We start from the raw sequence: 24337 nt of genomic DNA, 5'->3' as shown, positions 1-24337 counted from the left end.
CGTCCCGTCTGCTGACAGAGTACGAACCTTAGCTAACTAGGTTAAAACACACTTTCGAAGTCTTGGATGAATTTGATCAGTTTATCTAAAACTTTCTCGGTACAAGAGGCATTTGACGTAGTGTTTGTTTGGCTAACGGCACTTATTTTTGGGATCGAACGAAGTGGAAGTGTCTACACGGGAAGGAAAGAGGATTCATTCGATTTGCCTGAGCCTGGGCCCGCTTCATGCAAGTGAGTTCTGCCAATAATCTCGTGCGCTCGTGCGCTAGAACAGTCTGGCAGTGGTTTGCCAGCCAGCTAACGTCAGCATTTATTATCAAGCCCTAATTTACCTAATTATTTCACTTGTGAATAAGTTTACATATTGAAATGCCACATAGCAAATGTGTTTTCGTTTATGAAAAATGAACTATTCCAACTACTATAGCAATTCGACGTGCTGCTTGCTAGCCACCTACTACAACTGTCTGAACTGGCCTGAGCAAGCTGTCCTCAATGGACTGAGTTCGCTTCAATTGGTAGCCTAGTCCTGTCAGCTTGCATTTGTAAATCAGAATTAAGCCAGACGTCAATGGGTGTAAATTGTGCTAACAATCAGTTGTCACCATGGTTAGAGCTTGGTATAGTAGTTTAGGTAGAAAGTCCACTGCCAGCATTGTCTCCAGGCAACTAGCCACACTAACATTAGCAATGTGGTGCTGCAACGTGTATGGTCCAGTATGTATGTTGGTCTAGGGGGGAGCACGTCTAATAAACCAACCACACTTATGCAGTTGCTATACGTGATCTATGTACAAACATAGATCAGCAAAAATAATGTTAAACAATTGAGTAGCTATCACATCTCATTGGTTGGTCAGGCTAGTGATGTTTTTTGGTCCTATGCACCAGATATGCAATTATTGCAGGTTTATTCTGCAGCAAACATTTGAAAGCCATGTTGACACTACATGAATATCCATTACAGAAACTATAGTGTATTACTATCATTGGGGAATGTTGGTGGTTCTTTTTAAATGTAGCCACCACCAATGAGCTGTATTTTTAAGACTGTCTTATGCAACATTGCTTATGGTTTCTGCTCTGTATTGCAGGTCAGGGGTGCGTTCTCAAGGCCAGTGCTGCAGGCAATATACTGATGGGAACATACTGCCTGAGGCACCACAGGGGTGTGGTGGATGGCAGAGCCATCATAATGACCTGAACAGTGAAGAAATGATGACAAGTTAACATCGCCAGCTCCAAAGAAGTTTTGAAAGGCTTTTAGGCAGATGTGAGCTTGTTCACCTATAATATAATCAGAAAAGCCTGAAGAGTAAGTTATTTGGTGGAACACTTAAAAACTTTGTTTTTCTTTAAAAGACCACCTTAGAGATCAGGATGAGTGCGGAAGGATATCAGTACAGAGCGCTTTATGATTATAAGAAGGAGAGAGAGGAGGACATTGACTTGCGTGTGGGAGACATATTGACAGTGAGCAAAGGGACCCTAGTGGCTTTAGGGTACAGCGATGGTCTGGAGGAGAGGCCAGAGGACATTGGCTGGCTGCCTGGCTTTAATGAAACCTCTCAGGAAAAGGGGGACTTTCCTGGGACCTATGTTGAGTTCATTGGAAAGAAAAAGATTTCTCCTCCTACTCCAAAACCAAGACCCCTCAGACCCCTACCTGTGGCCCCAGGCTCCTCCAAGGCAGACTCAGACTCTGAACAAGGTGAGTGTTCAATCTAATGGAGAAAAAAAACTAAATATAATCTAATCCACCACTGGTTTGCAGCCAAGATAACATGTAACTCTGCTGTAGAGTTGGTTAAATGGTTCTGTGTGTTTACCGCCATAGCTTGTGTTTTCACTCTTGGATTTCACTCCGTCAGCAAAAAGAAACTTGACCAAACCGTACCCAATAAATTTAAGTGAGAACAGTTATTACAATACTTATTTGAAGTAATTTACCCCTACCATGTAAAGAAAACTACAAATTATTTGCGTAATTTCCCATTTGAGTGCATATCTGATATGTTATGTTATTGCATCACCTCTACAAGACTGAGACTTTTGCAACTTTTTGGTGCAACTACACCAGTAACCGAACCCATTTGGTTCACAGCTACATACACACATTTCCAGGGTAGCACTGTGGGGTGAACAGTTTATGTTCTATAGCCTATATTGCTACTGTGGTTATTGTATGAAATGCAAGAAGTAGCTTATACATGCCACTTCATATAAGAGTTATGGATCCCAAAGCCTACATTTTATTTTAGATTTGTTCTCCCCTTTATAATGGAATAGGTCAGAGAAGAGATCATACACATTTACATAAGAGGCCAAAGCAAATTATGACTAATTGATGTTGTCTATATGTTCTTTCTTGTGTCGTGTATTGGCTGGCTGCTGCAATCAAATTACCCTTTGGCGATCAATATGATGTTCTATCTTATTTTAAAAGATTGGACATTTAAATCAGTCTCCAAACTCTGTTAGCAACGAGAAGTGCGTCACTGATTTCCGTGAATGAGGCATGCAGGCCCTATTTGGACTTGAGGAAACCTGTTGCCATGGAGTTGGAAATAAGCGGAGGTGTTCTCAGGCAGCCTCAAATGCAGAGGACATGAGATTCCAAATTAAGTGTCCTCATATTTGTCATTATGTGTGCTCAAAGTTGTCTTTTAGGTCTTTGTAGAGGATGGGTAAATGGGTCCAACTATGTCTATCTGTATTCAATTGATTATGCTAAACATCTTTTAATTGTTCTCTATCCATTTTCAAGATTGACAAATATAGTAGGCAAGTCAGTTGACATTGTTTTGTCTTTGGACACTGTGTGCATTTGCTGTCAAGTTTGTCCTAACGTCAAACACTATGGAGAAAGAGGCTCACACATGGGACTACAATTGCAGCCTTGATAACAAGTGGCACGGCTCTGCGCTCTGTAGCCCCACTGAATGCTAACCAGGCCCAGAGGACAATAGTGCTGGCTGGGATCCAGCCTACAGTGCATTGTGGTGCGGGCGCACCTGGTACCAGCCTACCGTTACCAGTGGACGACTCCTCTTTGTTACTCCTCTTAACCGCATAAAAAGGAGATACAATTCCATTTCCCATGGGCACAAAGAATTTTGCGTCCGTCATTCTATTTTTTGCAGACTAATCTACATTTGACATAAATGGCTCAAATCTGATCTGAAAGCCTGTTTACATTGGCATATTTTTAGGGAAATAATTTTGGTCTTCATAGCCACAGGGAGCTATTATTATTTAATTCCTGGAAGACACTGAGTCACTTTCATGTTGTGCAACAGTCTTAAGACTTAAGACTGTGCAATACTTAGCCTATGTCAAACCCATGACCTTTTCTTTTTATAGTTTCATATGGACACTTGGAGCTTTGATAAACAAAAGAATTTTATTATTTTCTTTAGATGGACCGGACAATAGTTTTCAGGTAAACTGAATGACTTATTTTCATACAGCCAGCTCAGCCATGACTTTGGAAGTAGTTGGCAAGGCATGCATTTTAAAAGACACTCTAGCTGTGTGTGTGTGTGTGTGTGTGTGTGTGTGTGTGTGTGTGTGTGTGTGTGTGTGTGTGTGTGTGTGTGTGTGTGTGTGTGTGTGTGTGTGTGTGTGTGTGTGTGTGTGTGTGTGTGTGTGTGTGTGTGTGTCTCTGTACGCCACTCTCAGCTCACCTATAGAGCAGCTCTGGTTGCTTGGTTTCCAGTTGCCGCTCTTTTGTGGTGCGATTGTGAAATTCTTTGCTGGGGCTAACAGGGTGAGTGAGGATCCATATGAAGGGGGCATGTGTTGAATGGCTGTGGTTCGATTGAGTGGCAGTGCTGAGCCTGGGGTGAGTGTGAATGTAGCACTAGGAGAAGAAAAGTCTGTGTGTCCTAGGCTGAGAGAGAGGGGGCCTAGAGGGGTGGTGGGCTGGAGGCTGTGGAGAAGGGGAGAGGGGTGGTGGGCTGAGGGATCAGGGTTGGAGGCTGGTTGGGGGAGCTTGGAGCCCTGGGGCCTCTGTCCTGGGAGGCTTAAGGGGGCTGTGGAGAGGGGCTGTAGCGAAAGAGGCTGAGGTCTCTGGGCTGAAGGCTGGATTCTTGTTGCTTCAGGGTATTTGTGATTTATTGCCCACCACAGAGGGATCTGGCAGATCCCTCACTCCCTTTCCTCCAGTGCTTCAGCCCCCCCCCCCCCCTCCTCCTCTTTTTTAATGTTTTGATAATGTTCCTGGAGTCGGCTCCGACTGGGGGAAAGAGGGGGAGAGTGGAGCCTTGGAAAGGGGCCTCTGCTCTCTCCGAGCCACAGGGGTTTACTTCAGAGCAGCAGATGTGGAGAGAGGGCTGGGCATGTGGAGAGAGGGCTGGGCTGGGCTGGGGAAGCATTCCGCCTCATTCCAGCTCCCAGGCTTTTTAAATCACTAATGTGCTGCTCCTTTTCTGGGCCTCTCGTTGAGATAATCTACATGCATGCCATGCAAGAGGAACTCGGGACCAAAAACCACTGAGAAGGAAGCGTCACTTTCAGTTCACAGCTCCATTCACCCATTTGGCTATTGGCTCAAAACAAAAGTGCCCTTGCCCAACCCCACCCTAAAGTAGCAACACTTGTATGACCATTGATTTGATCATTGACCATTGATAATCTACATACAGTACTGTACTGCTTTACACTGCCTGCTAGTTGTGAAATGTCCCACATCTTAGATGCGTCCTATGAACAACTTGTGGGTTTATGTCAACATTGATGTGAATGAGTATGTTATCTGTTGAGTTCCCCAAGTTCAATGTTTATGGCCTTTATCTTTCCACAGTCTTTCAGAGACTGTTCTTTTAAATGGTTGAGATGAGTTTTGTTGAGCTGTTTGTTCCCCAGCAAGTCCCTGCAAGGCCTAGACTACATGCTCTGTCTTGCTCAAGGACATATTTGATGGTGTTATTCTCAGATGCTTATCACATGCATACATTTTTTTTTTCTTTTTTTTTTCGTTCTTGCAACAAGGATATATAGCCGGGCCTTTTCAGTGTAACCTTAGTTAGCTGTCCTTTGAAGTTAATGTTGATAGTATTTGGTTTTTGACATTTATTCACATGTCATTGCTACATGTACTGTATATCAGCTGCTATTTCCCTTATCTTCTCTCTGAAGACAAAATAACCCAGTGTATCTAGAAGTAAATGCATGCTTATACTTAGTTTGAAGCTTAAAGGCTTGACCTGAAATGTACATTATTTAGCTTTTGTCAGTGTTCTTGGTCCTGCCTTGGTCATGGCACAGAACTGACAGTCTATGGGTATTTAGTACAGATGGCCAGCAATTTGAGTTTGTGACGCAGAGAGAAATGAAGACAGGGACAAAGAGAGGGTGTAAACGTTAAGGCTAGCTCTTACAGTATTGAAGAAGTGAAATTGTACAAGAGACAGAGGGTGAGTATCCAGTTGTAAACAAATATAGAATGTATTAGGGGGGGGCCCGTGGCTGCAACTCTACCAGAAAGAGAGAGAGAGACGGCTGGGCAGAGAAGAGAGAGAGAGCGAGTGGGAGAGTACACTGCATAGCTGGAGATTGAGATAATGTAGCGCCCTCCTTTTTGGGGCCTCTTTAGTACTCTGCGAACATCTGCTGTATTGAGTAGGTTTTCTGAAGGAGAATTGTTGCCTCGCTTCACGAAGAATGCACACTTTTCCCTAAACTGTGCATGAAGGGGGGGGGGGGGGGGTTCCATGTTCAAATATGCCCTTCTCATCCTGTGTAGCGGTGTCTATGATATATAGCTACCCCATCTAAAGTCAAAGGCAGAACAAACACAAAATTGTGACAGTGTGCTCTAATTTGGTTCTCTATAGAGCTGAAGGCAGCTGTGGTTTGTGGATGTAGGCTAATGGTGCTCCTTTGGTGGAGGGGGAAACACAGACTGCACGGTAGACTGATTTGTTACGTTGTGATGAATCAGTATTGTACTAAGTGCTGATTGCAGTAACTTGGGGCACAATGCGGCAGGACAATAAATGGATGCACTGTGAATGGGAACCGAATGGCGGCTGTTTCACACTGCGTTGGGTCATCAATGCTACTACTGCTGGGTTTGAGTTCACAGATTAATTCACCCTGTTTTTATTTAAAACTTATTGTGTTACAATTGTTTTGTATAAGGATACCCCTCTGTGTCATGCAGTTTAAAGAACAAAGTAGGAGGACAGGAAAGTAGAGAAGACAAGTAGTAAAACACATATACCAGTTGAATGGGTGAGAAGTTATAAAGTCATGTGGGATTTTATATGATTATTCTGCAGTTACATCTTTCCTTGCTGTGGGATTTTTCCTTTAAGCTAAGAGGATATCAGGACCATCCAATTAGAGCTGATCACACAACAGCCTCTCTAAATCACATACTATTCAAAGATGCAATGGAAAAAAAAAAAAAAAAAGAACTTAATTTGAGGGCACAATAAAATCCATCCACATTGTAATTTGATTTCTCTTTTTAAGCCCCCACCAAACTACGTTGGCCCGCACAATTCCAGTAAAAGCCTGTTTTATGGGTCTGTGTGCGTGAGAGCACGCACATGTGCGTTTCATTACTTGATCGCCTCCAGAGACTGAAGTCTGAATTGGCAAATCTTCTTACTGGAGGCAAACCATGTCTGCTAGCAGGATTAGGAGAGAGAGAGAGAGAGAAAAAAAAAAAAGAGGGAGGCAGAGAAAAAAGAGACATTTGAAATATGTGGTACTGTAGTAAAGCCAAGCGTCACTAAAAGGAATGGGTTTCGTGAGGGCCTCACGTTGAAGGGGAGGTGTGGCATTATGTAAGGGTCCAAAGTGGACACATTGGAGGCTCCCTGTTCATACCACAGCCCTTATTGAATACTGTGTCTCACTGAATGTAGTATTAGCGTACTATAGGAGCTACAGGAGACCTCCCTTTTACCATTAAAGTTATTCTGACACTAGTCAGTTCTTGTGCTGGCTGGACAAATGCAGTTGTTATATCTTGAATTTAGGAGAACACTTTGGCTTCATGGCAACACAATTTATATTTGGGAAAACTGACACAGTTTAGAGATGATAACCCATGTCATATCTGATTTCAACCTTGTGTGTGACATTATCGGCTTGATAATTTATTCTATTCTGAAATTGGTTATTCTCAGTTACTATTGATTGCTTACTTGAACCATATACAGTATTGTGTGTAGCGCCATGTTTGTTTATGTTTTCATATTTCTCTTTTTAGGTGTAGTTTGTTTCCTCTTCTCGTATTTCTCCTGCCAGCTACACTGTAGCAACAGGCTTTTTATTGGTTCTCACTGATTCCTTGCACTGCACTTTTCACCCCAAAGGGGGAGACACAGTCTCAGTTTTCTAATGCTTTGCGACCCCATTTCATGTGTCCAAGCTCAAGGCCACTCCATAGTGTATATGTGGCCTATTTACTGTACCTTGCAGCACCCAGCCTTGCATGCTAATAGGCCTATTGACCAGTACATCTTGTGTCGTGTTTTGATTTAGCTGAATTTATGGAATAATTATTGACTCCACTGAAGTGCCAATTACATTTGTCATTTACTCTGTAATTACATTTTAGAAATGTTATGGATTTTATAATATTTGCTTCTGAAAAGCAATATGAGAAACATTCCTATTTGTTATTTTAGATTTTTCCATTGGTCATCAGTTTTCAGTTGTACGTTTTAACCAGACCTTTTCAGATGAGAAGAAATGGCATTACCTCTAAAAATGCTGGTTACATGAGTATGCCCAAACCAAAGTGTGTGCTATCTTTAGTCTGTCCATGGTGCCCCTGGCCACAGTCTGCAGTTCAGCCAGTTCAGACACACCGTTTGAACTTGGGAGATTGTTCTCCCTCACCACAGCAGCACCAGTGGCAGCTGTACTGACTTTCTCAACCTGTGGTTGACTGACTGAGTGAGGCCTTCTGGGATATCATGAAAAGGTCTGCCAAACACGCAGGCTTGTGGAGACTCGTTCAAGGGGCCCTTCTCTCGCTCTCTCTCCTTACTCAAGTTGCCAGGGCAACCGACTTCTCATATTGAGAGAAAGTTTGAACACAGTCTTCTGATTGGTGCAGAGCCCCAGCTGCAGAGAAAACAAGACTGGGGTGAATTTTAACACATTCACTGCCCTTTTTAAAAAGTGGTTCTCAAGGAGTGGAAGAGACACTTTTGCACAATGAGTTCTCTTTTAGTGACCATCTTTTTTATTAAAGCTTGGATTCACACTCTGAGCTGTTGGGAAGACTCATCTCTGAAGCTGCAGTGTGACTAACCATACCTGTATGTTTGCATGCACTGTCAGCCCTTTGCTGCACAAAAGGGGCCCTAAAAGGGATATGGGAATGTCTTTGCTCTCTGTCTCTTTTTTCATTTTTCTTTCTCTCAATCCTTGAGCCTGTGGTGCCTCCATTAGCAGCATTCTCTGTGTCTGGTTGATCTTCTGCCAGCGCCTCATGGAAATCACCAACTGATAGCTCAAAACATTTCTGCCATTTTATGTCTGTCACATGACACCGCCCCGTCGGCGTTGGAACTATCAGGTCGCCCGACGGTACCAAGAAGCAACTCTATCTCATCCCTCCCCGTGTCACTCACAGGGCAGCTATGGATAGAGTAAATAAACACACGCCTAGCCCCGGACACTTTGAATAGTCTTGCGGTTTTAGAGAATGCCTGCAAGAAATTTGAGAAATGCATGGCAACTGATGCCTAGTTTACAATACTTAACCCACAATACCTAAGCTATATGCCTCACGGTACTTGCTTGCTCGCAAAACGTATTTTAATATCATCAGAACAGTTCTCTCTGTGCATGAAAATGGCAAGACATGTTTCCATGGATTTGTATGCTCTGCAGGTGTGCATACAGAGGTAGAGTTTCATCTGAAGGAGTGTTCTGTTCTTTTCGAAGAATTCCCTTATAAATGATTCCTGCTAATTTAGTCAACCTGAATGGAAAAATAAAAATCGAATCAAATATAATAGAAATGGATTGTACTTGGTTAGGTATCTCACATATTGACTTTTAGCAAGAGGGGGCCAGGTGTAAATTTAACTTCAGGTTGTGAATTGAGTTTCCCAGAAGCAGGTTTGGCAAGAGAGGGCAGCAGTGTAGGATATCAGTCTGGGCGAAAGGTTACACTTCCAAGGCGTGCAGAGGTGGCACTGGCTGTCTAGATCTCTATTTGAGGAAACATTGGCGTTCCAGCTCGATGTTCACTGCTTCTGAGAAAAAACGCCTTCTCTCTCCGTGCAGTCCCAGTAATCTCTTCCAGATGACAGTTGTCCTGCACTGAGTTTTGTGTATTTGGTGGTTGAAGGTCTTTCTCTGATAATCCAGTTGGTTCACACGCAACTGGCATGCCTTTTCATGGGATTTGCTAACGAGGATGTAGCATTAAATATGGCAGACCATTATTTATCTGACTGAGCACTCTACTCTTTGGGGCAAGGGGACATTTCCTGGGTAATAACTTGCGTGTATGCGTAGATGGCTACGCTAGATGCCTATTTCATTCCGTTTTAAAAAGGTAATAATTTTAGGGTAGAGAGAAATGGAAAAAAAAGAAAATGTGAAAGGGGCTCCATTCACGGTCCTCCGCGTTTGAAATTGCAGACTCAAAGTGTTGAACAGTTGGGCCTTTCAGAAAAGTACTCTTTCAAAATAACCTTTCGCAAATCCAAATAAAATCCACGCCAGCCCCCTGGTCCTTTCATGTCCACACCTGGATGCTAAGATCTAATGAAACCCGCCCCCCCCCAAAAAAAAAAAACCCTCAGACCTGGCTTGCCTCATGCATATCAGAAGGTGTTTGCTTAGCCCCGTGGTCCACCCCAACGCTATCCTACTGCTCAGCACCTCTGAACCTGAATCATTCAGTTGTGTACGGTTGCCTTTTGGTCTTCTAGCAGCTCTTTTGGTCTTGTCTGCTTCCTTTTAAGTCAAATTCCAAGTCCAAATCTCCCTACCTCCTAATTTCATATCCAACAACGCCCACCTGCCCACGTCATCACACGTGAATGCAGATCAGAACTGGATTGATATGTATAAATAGGCTGCCAGAGGGTTAAAGGGGTGTGGATTGGGGCCAATTTGGTGGGACTCAACTGAAGGTCATAAAATGAACACCTTTTGCATTATGTCATCTGGATTGGAATTGATTTACTACCTACAACCAGGGTTGGGGGAGGGGGGGGTAACTAGGCTATGGCTTTTTTCTATTTATGAATTGAAGCTCGATTTATCCCCTGAAATTGATTGCGTTGAAATGGAGTTGACTCAAACTCTGCTTATAACTTTAGGATTTGACGGTAATTCTCTCCCTCCCTATTCTCTCCTCTTTTAGCCTCCCTCCTCGACCTGACGGAGCAGTTTGCCCTTCCAGAGACGGCTCCACCCATGCTGGCCAGACTGCTGGAGGCCATCGAGAGGAAAGGTGAGCTGAGCAGGCTGGACTACAGTGGTCACTCATGATTTAGAAGATATCGCTGCTCGTGTATCAACATAGCTCCAAGCTGTGTCTGAGTGATGCTTCTGTTTTTAAACTGGATGTGCTTTTACGGTGTAGTGAAGTCATCCTCATGGCATGAGAAATAATCACTTGACTTGAATTATAATATTTCTCTCATTAGAAAATGGCGGTTGTTATTATTTTAGAATGATGACTAATGTTCCCCTCCTTGATTATCTGTAGGTCTGGATAACCCAACGCTGTATCGGACATTCACTGCTGGTGCTGGACTGGAGGTCAGGCAGTGCTTTGATACTGGTAAGTAGTGTCTACATCATCATAGAAAAAGGCCAAGGCGTACTGATTTGATTTTAATCGTGTAACTAGTAATGATGCCAAAAAACAATACTTTCACACTTTTTGTACGTTTCATCCTACCAAAGTTATGTACGCTAAAAGTGTGTGTGTGTGTTCAGATCCTCCCTCTGCAGATCTGGATCAGATGGACCTGCAGGTCCTGTGTGATGGTGTCCGTAGGTACCTGCAGGATCTTCCTACGCCTGTCATCCCCACGGCCATCTACACTCAATTGATCCACACTGCCCAAGGTTAGAACACACTGCCCTGCTCCACACAGATCCACGCAGGGCTCCCAGTTTCTCTATAGAAAGAGTTGACTAAGGCTTTGAGTCTGATATTAAGAGAAACATCACCTTCCACAAAGTGGCGCTATCGCTTGCGTGATGTCAACCATTGTTGTCGCAACTATTGTCATTTCCTTCTTGTTTTGTCCAGATCAGTTGGTCGCTTTAAGGCTGCTGTTTATACATGTGTTTGTTGCTCTCAGCAATTATGCTAGATATTTGAATATTGACTTCAAGTGGGCCGTGCCTTAGCCAAAGGTACACCATGTCTAGTTAATGATTGGCCTAAAGCAGAACTGTTAACCTAATCTGCCCCTCGCCTGCTATTGAACACTCTGTACCTTTGAACAACAACCCAGAGGACCTAGTGGCAGTGTCAATATCCACCCGTTGGCCCTCCAAGAGAGAACAGACACACTCCCTCTCTTCTCTCTCTTTCCCTGTCCCTTCTCTCTCTCTCTGTCTCTTTCACAACCCTCTCTCTGTCCTCCTCCCTCCTCTCTCTCTGTCTCTCTCACAACCCTCTCTCTGTCCTCCTCCCTCCTCTCTCTCTGTCTCTCTCACAACCCTCTCTCTGTCCTCCTCCCCTTCCTCCCTCTTCTCTCTCTTTCAGTGTTCTGTTCTTCAGGTTATCTTTTTGTCACATGGCCAGACACAGGATATCTGTGGTTAATAGGAACTAAAACAAGCCTGAAAGTTTATCTCCAGCATCTCAACGCCAGCCAATCACCTGCATTTGTACCTTGCACTCGTTGTCAAGCACACAATCTCACTGTGGTTTCGAACCCAACTGCGCACAGCTTTTTTTTTTTTCCACCACTTGATTGGTCGAAGTGAAGTCTGCTCACCTCACACCTCAATAGCTTTTCCTGAGGAAATGTTCTTCAGGGTTTCGACTGCGGCTCACGTCTTCTGACATGCATACGCACATGTGTGCGGGCGTATCTATGTGTGCGTGTTGCATGGCTCCCTCCCTGACCTGGTGTGTATGTGTTGTTATGTCCCACAGAGGTGCAGACTCCTGAGGAGTGCTCCCAGCTCCTGCGCCGCATTGCCAACTCCCCCAGCCTGCCATCCCAGTACTGGCTCACTTTCCACTGTCTGCTCAGGCACTTCTCCAGGGTGTGCCACCATGGCCCCAAGAATCTGCTCAGTGCCAGAGCCCTGGGTGAGATCTTCAGCCCAGTGCTCTTCAGACAGCAGGCTGCCAGGTGGGTGTCATTGCAGACAGAGTAGGCCAGATGGTCTGTCAGAGACGCACACTTTCTATTACTTATACGCAGACATTCATATTCAGGGACACACAGAGGCAAGCAGACACCTACGCAGACACGTATGCAGACACACACACACACACACAGGCAAGCGCAAGCACACACACTCACACCTACACACAGAGGCAGGCAGACACTAGTATTCAGGCAAGTACACCCATCCATCCACCCACCCACGAGCATGAGCATACAGGGAGCCTCCTGCTCACAACCTGTCAGACATACACGTTTGCAGTGAAAGGATTTAGGTTGGAGCTTTTCTGTTGCCAGCTGTGCTATGCAATTAGGGCAGCCAGGCTTGAAGTCATATCAGTTTGAGACCACCACAGATTAACCAGAACAGCAGGACAGTCAGCTGGCCTGAAAATCGCTGACTTCATTTGACTTTGTCTTTTTCTCCACAGTTGTGAACCCAGCCCAGACACTCACATCAAGATCATTGAGACTCTGGTGACCAGTGAATGGAGCGAGAACCAGGCAGCTCCAGGTAATGAATTCACATGTTATACAACTTGCATTCAACCAAAGTTAGGGTTGGGGGTTTATTCATAGCATTTTTTATGGTCAACGAATGGCATTATTGCCCCCTGAGAGTGATTTAGATCAACTTATTATGAATAATTTTGAGCATTGCCAAAATTGTTTAATGCATATATTCAGACTAGAGTAGAACTAAGTCATATGACTGAGTGAGTGCAGTAGAACTAAGTCATATGACTGAGTGAGTGCAGTAGAACTAAGCCATATGACTGAGTGAGTGCAGGAGAACTAAGCCATATGACTGAGTGAGTGCAGGAGAACTAAGCCATATGACTGAGTGAGTGCAGGAGAACTAAGCCATATGACTGAGTGAGTGCAGGAGAACTAAGCCATATGACTGAGTGAGTGCAGGAGAACTAAGCCATATGACTGAGTGAGTGCAGGAGAACTAAGCCATATGACTGAGTGAGTGCAGGAGAACTAAGCCATATGACTGAGTGAGTGCAGGAGAACTAAGCCATATGACTGAGTGAGTGCAGGAGAACTAAGCCATATGACTGAGTGAGTGCAGGAGAACTAAGCCATATGACTGAGTGAGTGCAGGAGAACTAAGCCATATGACTGAGTGAGTGCAGGAGAACTAAGCCATATGACTGAGTGAGTGCAGGAGAACTAAGCCATATGACTGAGTGAGTGCAGGAGAACTAAGCCATATGACTGAGTGAGTGCAGGAGAACTAAGCCATATGACTGAGTGAGTGCAGGAGAACTAAGCCATATGACTGAGTGAGTGCAGGAGAACTAAGCCATATGACTGAGTGAGTGCAGGAGAACTAAGCCATATGACTGAGTGAGTGCAGGAGAACTAAGCCATATGACTGAGTGAGTGCAGGAGAACTAAGCCATATGACTGAGTGAGTGCAGGAGAACTAAGCCATATGACTGAGTGAGTGCAGGAGAACTAAGCCATATGACTGAGTGAGTGCAGGAGAACTAAGCCATATGACTGAGTGAGTGCAGGAGAACTAAGCCATATGACTGAGTGAGTGCAGGAGAACTAAGCCATATGACTGAGTGAGTGCAGGAGAACTAAGCCATATGACTGAGTGAGTGCAGGAGAACTAAGCCATATGACTGAGTGAGTGCAGGAGATGAGTTGAACAGCAGGGGACCTGCTATTATTGGCCCATGGAGCCGTTACCAAGGCTCACTTCTGCAGCAGTAGCAAGGAGCACAGACTGCACCTGCTGCACAGCTTAGAAACAGGCGGCCATTGTTGAGTCAAAGCGGCCCTTATTGCATGCCTGTGGTACTTATGGTTTTGCCATAAAAGACTGTATTGTAAGACTGCATTGTCAGTCAGGGGTGGCATATTGGCTGTCATCTCTAGTCGTGATGGTGTTCCCGTCTGTATGTAATATGAATGAAACTTTATTTTATAGAATCCCAGCACGTATTTTTCTCCCTGTTATAACCTCACACAACTTCGTCCTGGTTGTGTTAGTATCACACCGCCCCTCTTATTGTAACATGGGGTTGGAACCTGCAAAGCATTCTGGGACAGGGAGGAACCAGCTTGGGTCTTTACAGTTATACATGTTGTCAAATGTAGGCTGCTGCAGGTGTTTATTGGTGGTTTAATCTCAAAGACTCTCGTCATTTAGACGTCTAAAATTGGGTGGATTCATTCTGGTTTGGACTGAAGACTGAGCCTTCTTCTTTTGAACAGGAAGTCTGTGGCTTTCTGTTCAGATCAAGAGTTCAGAAAGCCTAGTGTGATTCTGGGTGAATTCCATCAAACGTGCTCTGCAAAGTACCCTTTGTACATGGTATAAACGTATTACTTTATTATTTTTTCCACTGGTCAGGCCATTAAAGAATTAGAAAAATATATTGTTGAAAGTATATATATATATACTTTCATATATATATATATATATATATATATATATATATATATATATATATATATATATATATATATATATATATATATAGGTTGAAAGATTTGATAAACAGTAGTCTCTAGACGTTGCCAGTCTGGTAGTGTGGCACAGTTGTGTTTTTAAAGCGCTAGTTCAAAAGGCTTTCTTGGGCTGGCCCTGGGGGCCCAGGTCTGGCTCTGACTGTTTAAACATTTCATTACCTGTAAGGTCCTATTTATAACGTCTTCTCACATGGGCCACTCTCAGCTGTCAGTAATTTGCACCTGCAGGAGCACTGGGGCGATGGGGGTGGCCGGACAGGCGGGGGAACGAAGGCGAGCCCAAACTCTAAACGCACACTTTGTTTCTTCTCTTTCTGCTTAGCTTCCTGTACACACGCACACACATGCACACACACACACACACACACACACACACACACACCTAACAGATCAGTGGGGAGCTGTTGGACAAGCAGATGTGTCAAATCTGATTCGTTTAACACCACTTCAGTGTGAGTGTGCACGTGTGACTATCTAAGAAAGCTTGTGTGTATGTACACTGTGTGTACATGTGTTTCTCTGAATGAGTGTGTGTGTGTGTGTGTGTGTGTGTGCGTGCGTGCGTGCGTGCCTCCTCCCAGTTACTGGGGGCCTATTTTAAGTAAGCGGTAAAAGGCCCACTTAGATTTGGTTGGCTGGAAACTCTGTCTGCTCCACAGTGCACCTCTTGTTAGCCGGCGGCTGCTCCTACTTCCTAGGGTGACACTCCTCCTCCCTTTACCTCCCCCTTAAGCCCTCCCTCCCCCTGACTCCTCCACACGCCCCTCCCAGGCCCAAAATGCCCAGCTCAGCAAATATTTGAACCTGTGCAAGTTAATCATAAGACTGAACACCCCTCTCTAACCCCTCCCTTGGAGAGAGAGAGAGAGAGAGAGAGAGAGAGAGCTCAGCCCGGCAGAGCTCAGAGAGAGAGAGCAAGATACAGAGAGGCACGCAGTTCCAGCCCCCCTCACACTCACATCACTTGCTACAGATCAGGAGCTAACCAGGCAAGCAGACAGTCGCATGTTGCACCTGCCTCACAGCGAGGGATTACCTGGATTTCATTAAGAACCGTGGACGGCCGTCACCTCTAAGAACTAAGTAAAAGAATCCGGCTTCCAGGTTGTTAATGCCACGGAATGGAACTTTGCTGGAGGGCTTGAGAGTTGCTCTTTCGGTTGGATTTATACACTTTGGGCACAAAACAAAGGTTTTAGTGGAGAGATTGGTGTTTCACCAGAACATGCACAACTTGCAACGTAAGTTGGAGCTCTCTCATGAGAGATCTCTTAACACACTGTTTAGCTTAAAGATGTATTCTAATCAAAGGGTTTCAGCGTGAGGCAGAGATGAGTAGATAAGAAATGTAACATATCTGTAAATCTTTAGTGAGGCTGGCTACAGGACAGGAACAAGACGGACGGGTTTTGGGTTTTTTGATGACCATTCTCTGGAGCTGTAAGGGAACAGGTTCTCCGCAGGGCATTTTTTCTCTCTTTCTTTCTTTCTTTCTTTCTTTCTTTCTTTCTTTCTTTCTCTCTCTATCTCTCTCTCTGCTGCTGTACTTTTCGAATGCTGTTCTTACAGGCCTCATATATCACTCTGCCTTTCTGTGTGGTCAAACAGTCATGCTGATTTATCTTTGGAGTACAGTACAGTGCAGAATTTTCCATTAAGACTGTTCTGTTCAAAGGGGCCCTTTTTAAAGAGGCCTCAAACTGTTTCATTGAATGTTAAAATTAAAATTATATTTCTTGATAAAAATGTATTTACAGTGGATTTATTGCATAGTCTATATCTTAAGGACTTGATGATATACTTAAATTAAAGGCCGCACTGGCAGAGTGGCCCTCTTTATCACTCAGATAAGGTTTATCAGGTTTATTGACTTTCAGTCAATATGGCCTATTTCATCATTCCCAAGCTGCCTTTGGAAAGACCCCCCACCCCCATAACCCCCCCCCCCCCCCCCCCCCCCCCATAGTCGAGCCTAGGATGACAATGACCGCTTTCCAGCCGTCTTTTTTAAACTTACCAAGAACTGGGGCTATTTTAGTGCCTCTCAGCCGTGCAGAGTGTCACACTCTGGGATTACAGGCGTATTTTGGAGCCACTGGTGGCTCTAACCGCCAGGCATTAAAACCTAGCTGCCTACGTGCTGCTGCAGCAGAGCTGGCTTTTGTCTGTGTGCCAGCAGTGGGACGGACTAAACCAGCGCACAGTACATGCAGGGAGGAGGGGTTGAGCAACCTGCATGAGGGGAGAGAGCGAGCGAGGGAGGGAGAGAGAGCGACAGAGCGAGAGAGGAAGGGAAAGAAGGAGGCTGCAGGTCCTTTTTTTCCTCTGCGCTAGTGAAAAGAAGATGTTGAGTGTTTGGTTTCTCATCTAGTTGGATGTATTTTTGGCCAGGATGCTGTTTTAGCTTGTGTGTTCTAGTCTATATCGGCACGGTCTAAGCTGTGTGCACATGCAGTTTTATGAGGTATAGGGACAGACAGCAAAAAAAAAAAAAAAGGCAGTAAGCATTTAAAATGACATCATCGCGCTCAGGAAATGAAAGATGCAGGAGTGGTCGGTGACAGTCCCCACGCGCGATTGGCTGTGGTAAGTGATGTAACACGTTACTGAGCAAGCTACCCTTTATGGCTTTTTTAAATGGATTTTGAGGCGGTCATACAAAGACAACAGGGATCCTTGTCCCCCTTGATGGACATGATGGAGGCATTTTATTTTATTATCACTCAAATGTGCAACAAGGCTCTGTGAAAATGGAGGATTTGGAGTTTGGAGCTGGGACTGAATTGTTGTTTAACATAGAAATGGACCCTCCAGGTAGGCTAACACATTGTTGCATGAGAAGTTAGTCTTGGCTGAGGCATTGGTCTCAGGATGACTGAGAGACAGAGCTAGAGGTTCTGTAGCAGCAGGGGAAGTTCTGAGGGCAATGTGTTTCTTGTGAAACATCATCTGGCTGTCAGCCAAACTACCTGCTTTCTTTGAGATTTCTGAGAGCCTTTTTCCTCAGAGCTCTCCTTTTGTCCAGTTTGTATTAAGTGGGTTTTTAAGCAGTGCTGCAGGAAGTTTGTGTTGAAGCTTCACTAAACAAAGCTGAAGTGGCAGTCTAAGTACTGTAGCCTATATCCATCTGTGTTCAATGGCATGATTAGTATGTGGCTAACTAGCTTTTCCTCAAGCTATGCTAAAGCCTGCAAGGTCCACTGCAGCAGGCACCGGCATGGTGCTAATGCAGAGAGAAGGAACAAAGAGAGTGCAGATCTGGGGGTTAAAAATAGCCTGCAATTTCTTCCATGCTCCCTCCTGCACTCCTGAGACCAGCAGCCAGTCAGCTGGCCCCCGCAGGTTAATGTCACTCATGTGATTAGCCAATCCAATGCAGCTATTAGGGCTTTTTGATGAGGCCATCTTCATTGACATCCCCCCCCCCCCCCTTTCGCGGGCGAGCATGAAGACAATGAACACCTGACCCTGAGAGAATCTGCATATCAGCACAATGGGGATTGTGTATGTGCTAAACATGAAGATAATGTCATTTATATGTTTCTGTCAATAGAACATGGTTCATTCTGAGATGGTTATTTGTGTTAATTGATACAGTGACTTATATAGGACCCTGAGTGGTTTAGGCTATATTTGAGTTTAGTGCTACAGCTGTATTACATTTAGGTCAGAAATTGTGCTGTGTAATTTTTTTCCTTTAAGCCTCAGAAAGGCAGAGATAATCTGCGTGTTGTCATCGGGGCAACAGATGGGGTTAATTTCTCATTTTGATTTATGATGGCATCCCACCACCGGGGACTGGATATAGTATAGTAAAAAGTATGTGTGACTGACTCACTTCTCCCTCTATCTATCTATCTATCTATCTATCTATCTATCTATCTATCTATCTATCTCGCTTCATTGTTGGAGAGCAGCAACATTCTTTCAGCCCAATCTAATCAAGTGGAAAAGATTGGAGAGAGAGAGACAGAGAAAATACAATTGTGGGCGGGGGGGGGGGGGGGCAATCGTTGATTCAAATGGCTGTCCTGCTTACAGTGCTGTGGTATGCCCATTTGAAGATCTAGATTTGTGGGCCAATTTAATTCTCTAATGTAACTGAACATGGTGCCCTGTGTCGCAACAAATGGTCACATTTCATTTTCACATGAACTAAAGAGCCATTTTCTTCCCTGTTTTCCATACAGCCCTACCTCCGAAGCCACCCAAGCCCACGTCTGCTACTAACAACGGTATGAACAACAACATGGCTCTGCAAGACGCTGAATGGTACTGGGGGGATATCTCAAGGGAGGAGGTCAACGAAAAGCTAAGAGACACCGCCGATGGTACGTTTTTGGTCAGAGACGCCTCCACGAAGATGCATGGAGACTACACTCTTACTTTGAGGTAAGCGCCTCACCTCCCTCTCTAAACCATCCCAGCTTGATGTCCCTTATACACATTCATATATTTTGTTTATTAAATGCGTCCTTTTGATCTGGTCTTCTACAGGAAAGGAGGCAACAATAAGCTCATCAAGATATTCCACCGGGATGGGAAGTATGGCTTCTCAGACCCACTGACCTTCAACTCTGTGGTGGAGCTCATCAACCACTACCGCAACGAGTCTCTGGCACAGTACAACCCAAAACTAGATGTCAAACTGCAGTTCCCAGTGTCCAAACACCAGCAGGTAAGCTGCCATTTTCAGCCTATGCTGTATGCTGTAGAAGTTGATCACAAACTTACCTTTTATAACATGCAGAGCACAACTTTCTAAACACACGTGATTGCTTCTGTTTCTCAGGATCAGGTGGTTAAGGAGGACAACATCGAAGCTGTTGGGAAGAAGCTGCACGAGTACCACCAGCAGTACCAGGAGAAGAACCGCGAGTACGACCGACTGTACGAAGAGTACACCAGGACGTCACAGGTGAAGCACATCGTCCACGGTGACCGTGTCGTTTACTAATGCAGTACTAGTGCATTATCACACATTGACACTTGTGGCTGTTGTTTTTTCTCTCCAGGAAATCCAAATGAAAAGGACAGCGATCGAAGCATTCAATGAAACCATCAAAATATTTGAGGAACAGTGCCAAACGCAAGAACGGTACAGCAAGGAGTACATAGAGAAGTTCAGGAGGGAAGGCAACGACAAGGAAATCCAGAGGTAAGCACATAACTGACTGCTACGCATCATTCGAGGGTGGGGGGGCGGGCGGCATGATTTAGGCCTTAGAAGAAGACATTAAGAAGACATCAAAAACATTAAGAAAATATCCAATTCCTTTACATTTGTCAATCTTTGTGTTTCCTCCAGGATCATGGGCAACTACGAGAAGCTGAAGTCTCGTATCAGTGAAATAGTAGACAGCAAGCGTCGCCTGGAGGAGGATCTGAAGAAGCAGGCGGCAGACTACAGAGAGATTGACAAGAGGATGAACAGCATCAAGCCTGACCTCATCCAACTCCGCAAGACCAGGGATCAGTACCTCATGTAAGTGCTTCACCCCCTCCTCCTAACCAGATTCCTCACCAATAAACAGCCATCTTTTGATTACTCTTGGATTAAATATGAAATAGGAGTACTCTAGCCCTATAAAGATCATGAGAAAACGGATACAAATCAGTATTGTCGTATTGTTATTATCCATTTGATTCCTGTCTCTAATGGGTGGTTGCCGTGGTGCTGTGTTTCAGGTGGTTAACACAGAAGGGAGTGAGGCAGAAGAAGCTTAACGAGTGGCTTGAAATCAAGAATGAAAACACAGAAGAGTGAGTGTCCTAGGCTTACCACACTTCAGCTGCTCCCTCCGTCATACTAAGTGTTTTCACAACAAGCTGCTGTGCTTTATAAAATGCACTTACAATCCATTGATCTGACTTTGATATCCTTCTCCTTCCTCTATTCTATCCAGTCAATACTCTATGGTGGAAGACGATGAGGACCTTCCTCACCACGACGAGCGCGCCTGGAAGTTGGGCAACATTAACCGGCTTCAGGCAGAGGCTCTCCTCCGGGCGAAGAGAGATGGAACATTCCTGGTCCGAGACAGCAGCAAAGCTGGGTGCTACGCCTGCAGTGTTGTGTACGTAACCATCTACCTCATACCTGTACTCATAGTCTTACTGACTTAAAGTAAAGAATATGTTTTCATCTGCTTTCTATACTGCTAACGTTTGCACTGCAAACATGCTTTAGAGACTGCTTGGGTACCTATGTAGCCCTTGGTGTAGACTGACCTTTGTCTTTCTCTTTGTTTCTCTCCCTGCAGTGTGGAAGGTGAGGTGAAGCACTGTGTCATCAACAAAACACCCTCAGGTTTTGGCTTTGCCGAGCCTTACAACCTGTACAGCTCGCTGAAAGAATTGGTCCTTCACTACCAGCACACGTCGCTGGTCCAGCACAATGACTCTCTGAATGTCACGCTAGCACACCCCGTCTACGCACAGCAGAGGCGGTGAGGACCCTCTCCACGCATTCAGTTGGACAAAAAAAAGAAATGGCCTCCCTCCTAAAAATGGAGGTGTAACTTGTGCTCAGACTCGAGGATTTGAGAAAGGCTGTGTCTTGCCTACTAACAGACTTGTACGCATAGGAAGAGGAAGTGACTTGACGAACGCAAACAAAGCCTGAAACATTTCAGCAACTGTGACTGACTGTGAGGAGTGCTGAGCCTGAATGTAGTTTTGTTTCTCTCGTGCTTTTTGTGGGAGCACAGAATCAAGCGGAAACTGCTGAACTCTCCCCCAGTGGAGGACATGGAGGCCTTTTCCTAATGGTGCTTGTGCTTTTCAAGGCTTTACCAGCTGGAATGTCAAAACGCAGCAGATAACTCGCGAGTGCATCGTTTTTTTTTTCTACCGTTCCCTTATGCCCCTCCCCTCCTTTGTTTTTACTTTCATGTCTATCTCTGTGTGTGTGTGTGTGTGTGTGTGTGTGTGTGTGTGTGTGTGTGTGTGTGTGTGTGTGTGTGTGTGTGACCAAAAATCACAAAATCTAAAAGCTATTTGGTGTTGGGGGTGTCTAACACATGTGAGTGTTAAGTGTTCAGTAACAGACCATGGATCAGCTGATAAATGTAGCAAAATGGCACTTTTGACAAAGTATAATCGTTTTCTTGAAAAGACTCCTATGGACTTGTTGAATCAAAGGAGCAAAGAGGACAAGAAGGCAAGATTCCGGCTTTTCCCATGATGAGCATTACAGTGCAGACTCTAACCTGTTCTCTACTGTGGACATGTAAAACTATGAATGAACTTGAAATGGAAATACTTCTTTATGTACATAGACAGAGGAGAACGTCAGTGCAAAGTGATGAAACTTACCGCACCATACCAAAAAAGCTCAGTTCCTGTTCAGTTATATTCTAATCTGCTATGCAATTCTGTATCTCCCTTATTTCTGCAAAGTTGTGTTTTTATTCTGTTGCAACCGATAACATAAGCTTGTTTTTATTGCTTGAAAACGTTTATTTTCTCATGTAAATATCCAAGAGGATATTTTGTGTAAAAATGCCAAGATAAAAACTGCTTCAGATTTTTAAGTAGTAAATAATAGTAACATATACTTTATTACAAATTACTTTATCAGCAACTGGTATAAAGATGGAATATTTTATTAGTCTTTTTTGCTTCAAACATGTTCTCAGGCAGAGCCTTTTGAGTATTTGAGAGCTGCTTCAGTCATAAGACATATTTCTTACAGAGCCACATGTTCTAGTTCTTCATTGAAACATACAAAGACTTACGGTTGAGCGCTCAGAGCATGGAATGATGGGAGTGTTTGTTGATTACTGCCATCATAATGATGCATGTTGTACACACCTTTTCAACCATCTCCATGGAAACAACAGTATAGATTTATTTTGTTATAAAACCTTTCCCCACATGAGGATATCAAAGCAAATCGATGTTTTGAAATGATGGAAATTGTTATTAAAAGATCATTGGGAGACATTTTATCTTCCCATATACACTGTCCACATAGTATTTTTTCTGTATCAGAAAATATTTGAGTGTTACATGGGTGGATCAACTGATTTCAAACTGATAGTTTGCAATTGCTTATTTCCAGATGGTGTATGCCAATAAATAGCCTCTGTTACTTCAATAAAATACCAACATTTAGCTGCCAACCCTCTCGTAAACATTGATGTCACTGGTGCATCCTGATATTCTTGCCCCTTCTCCCTTATTCCAGTTTTCAAATGTCCATGAGTGTAAATTGATTGGATATTGTAAAGAGCATCTATGCTCGTACTCTCACAGAGAAGACATCAGTGAAATTTCACATTGATAGAAATATTTCATTACCTACGGTTCTGTAATAGGACATCATTTTGAGAAATTTCAGTCAGTTTTGTCCCCAGGATTATACACATTTTGTGTCAATGCATAGATTTTATTGTCATTATTAAATGTTATGTTAAATTTTATGAATTAGACTATGATCAAATTACCTACACTACCATTCAAACCAATTTGAAAGGAATAAAAAAATATACATTTTAGATTTTAAGAATTTTGTTCGAGGTAGGCCTACTCGCCTTAAAAGCATTTAGATGTTTATACATAGTTTTTTTTTTTTTTTTTTATCTACAGTGGCCGGCACTGTTGGCAAGTTTAACCCTTTACATCATCTATCTATATTAGAAACATTAGCCTAAATAAATTAGTATTATGAGGATTAACCTATTACATTTTATTTCTAATTCCCCCCTCCCAATTTCCCTCAACATAAATGGCAAATATTAATTTTCTGTTGTTTCAATTTTTGGCGCCAACATTATTATTACAGTCTATATTTGCAGGGTGTAATTTTACACACATCTCTCTCTATAGTCTATTCTAAGGTTGGGTAGAGGAGCAAGTAAGAGAGGCATAGAATGCATGTTTCATTCAGTCTAAAGTAAAGCTACCAATGTTCAGTAAACTTGTATATCTTCTCTTTTTTGGGGAAATAGGATGTATGCAAGTTAAATGGGACAATGGAAGCATTGCGTTTTGACGTTGAATCGTAATAAAATGTATTTTCCTACATTTATGACCCATTAATCTTTGTGAGCCCCCATGAGAATAGAGTTTGAAGGGTAATGGGTAGACCTCAACAAACCTAACACACATTTGTTGTGCGGTGTAGAAGAAATTCACACTGTTTCAGTTTTGCATCAGACTGAATTATCATTGTGTTGGACATTTATTTTAACATATTAAGATTAATCGTCTTCTAGCACATTTTATGTTTTGTTTCTCTTTGCTGTGATCTCATTGGTTCACTAGGCCACTCGTGACAGAACAAGCCAATTTAAATAAAGTATGGATCCTACTGTAGGTCGCATCTGACCTCCGACAAATACCCATTGTGCTATACCTTCTGAAGTTTGTTGTATAATTGTAGCTTGATCTCCAGGCTCCTTGGTCTCCTTGGCTCCTTTTTTGATTCACATTGTCAACGTGTTGTCTCTCTATACTCAGTGTCCTTGGAAAACCTGCACAATTTTGAGG

At 43.7% G+C, this 24337-nt stretch overlaps 1 protein-coding gene across 2 annotated transcripts; it reads left to right on the top strand.

Moving 5' to 3' along the window:
* On the top strand, nucleotides 1-24337 carry pik3r1 (phosphoinositide-3-kinase, regulatory subunit 1 (alpha)). Of its 2 annotated transcripts, XM_083670473.1 has the most exons (15): nucleotides 1-233; nucleotides 1097-1713; nucleotides 10354-10443; nucleotides 10702-10776; nucleotides 10935-11066; nucleotides 12112-12313; nucleotides 12781-12863; nucleotides 19033-19234; nucleotides 19340-19520; nucleotides 19635-19760; nucleotides 19858-20000; nucleotides 20151-20327; nucleotides 20531-20605; nucleotides 20749-20919; nucleotides 21106-24337. In XM_083670473.1, the coding sequence occupies exons 2-15, from the start codon at nucleotides 1383-1385 to the stop codon at nucleotides 21293-21295; spliced, it is 2178 nt and encodes a 725-aa protein (XP_083526599.1). In that variant the 5' UTR covers nucleotides 1-233; nucleotides 1097-1382; the 3' UTR covers nucleotides 21296-24337. The 2 variants fall into 2 exon arrangements, with proteins under 2 accessions (XP_083526599.1, XP_083526600.1); XM_083670474.1 differs by lacking the exons at nucleotides 1-233; nucleotides 1097-1713; nucleotides 10354-10443; ... (2 more) ...; nucleotides 12112-12313; nucleotides 12781-12863 and adding an exon at nucleotides 15813-16083.

The sequence above is a fragment of the Argentina silus genome (genome assembly GCF_951799395.1).
Source record: "Argentina silus genome assembly, chromosome: 5".
NCBI lineage: Eukaryota > Metazoa > Chordata > Actinopteri > Argentiniformes > Argentinidae > Argentina > Argentina silus.
This window is presented reverse-complemented; position numbering and strand designations above follow the sequence as displayed.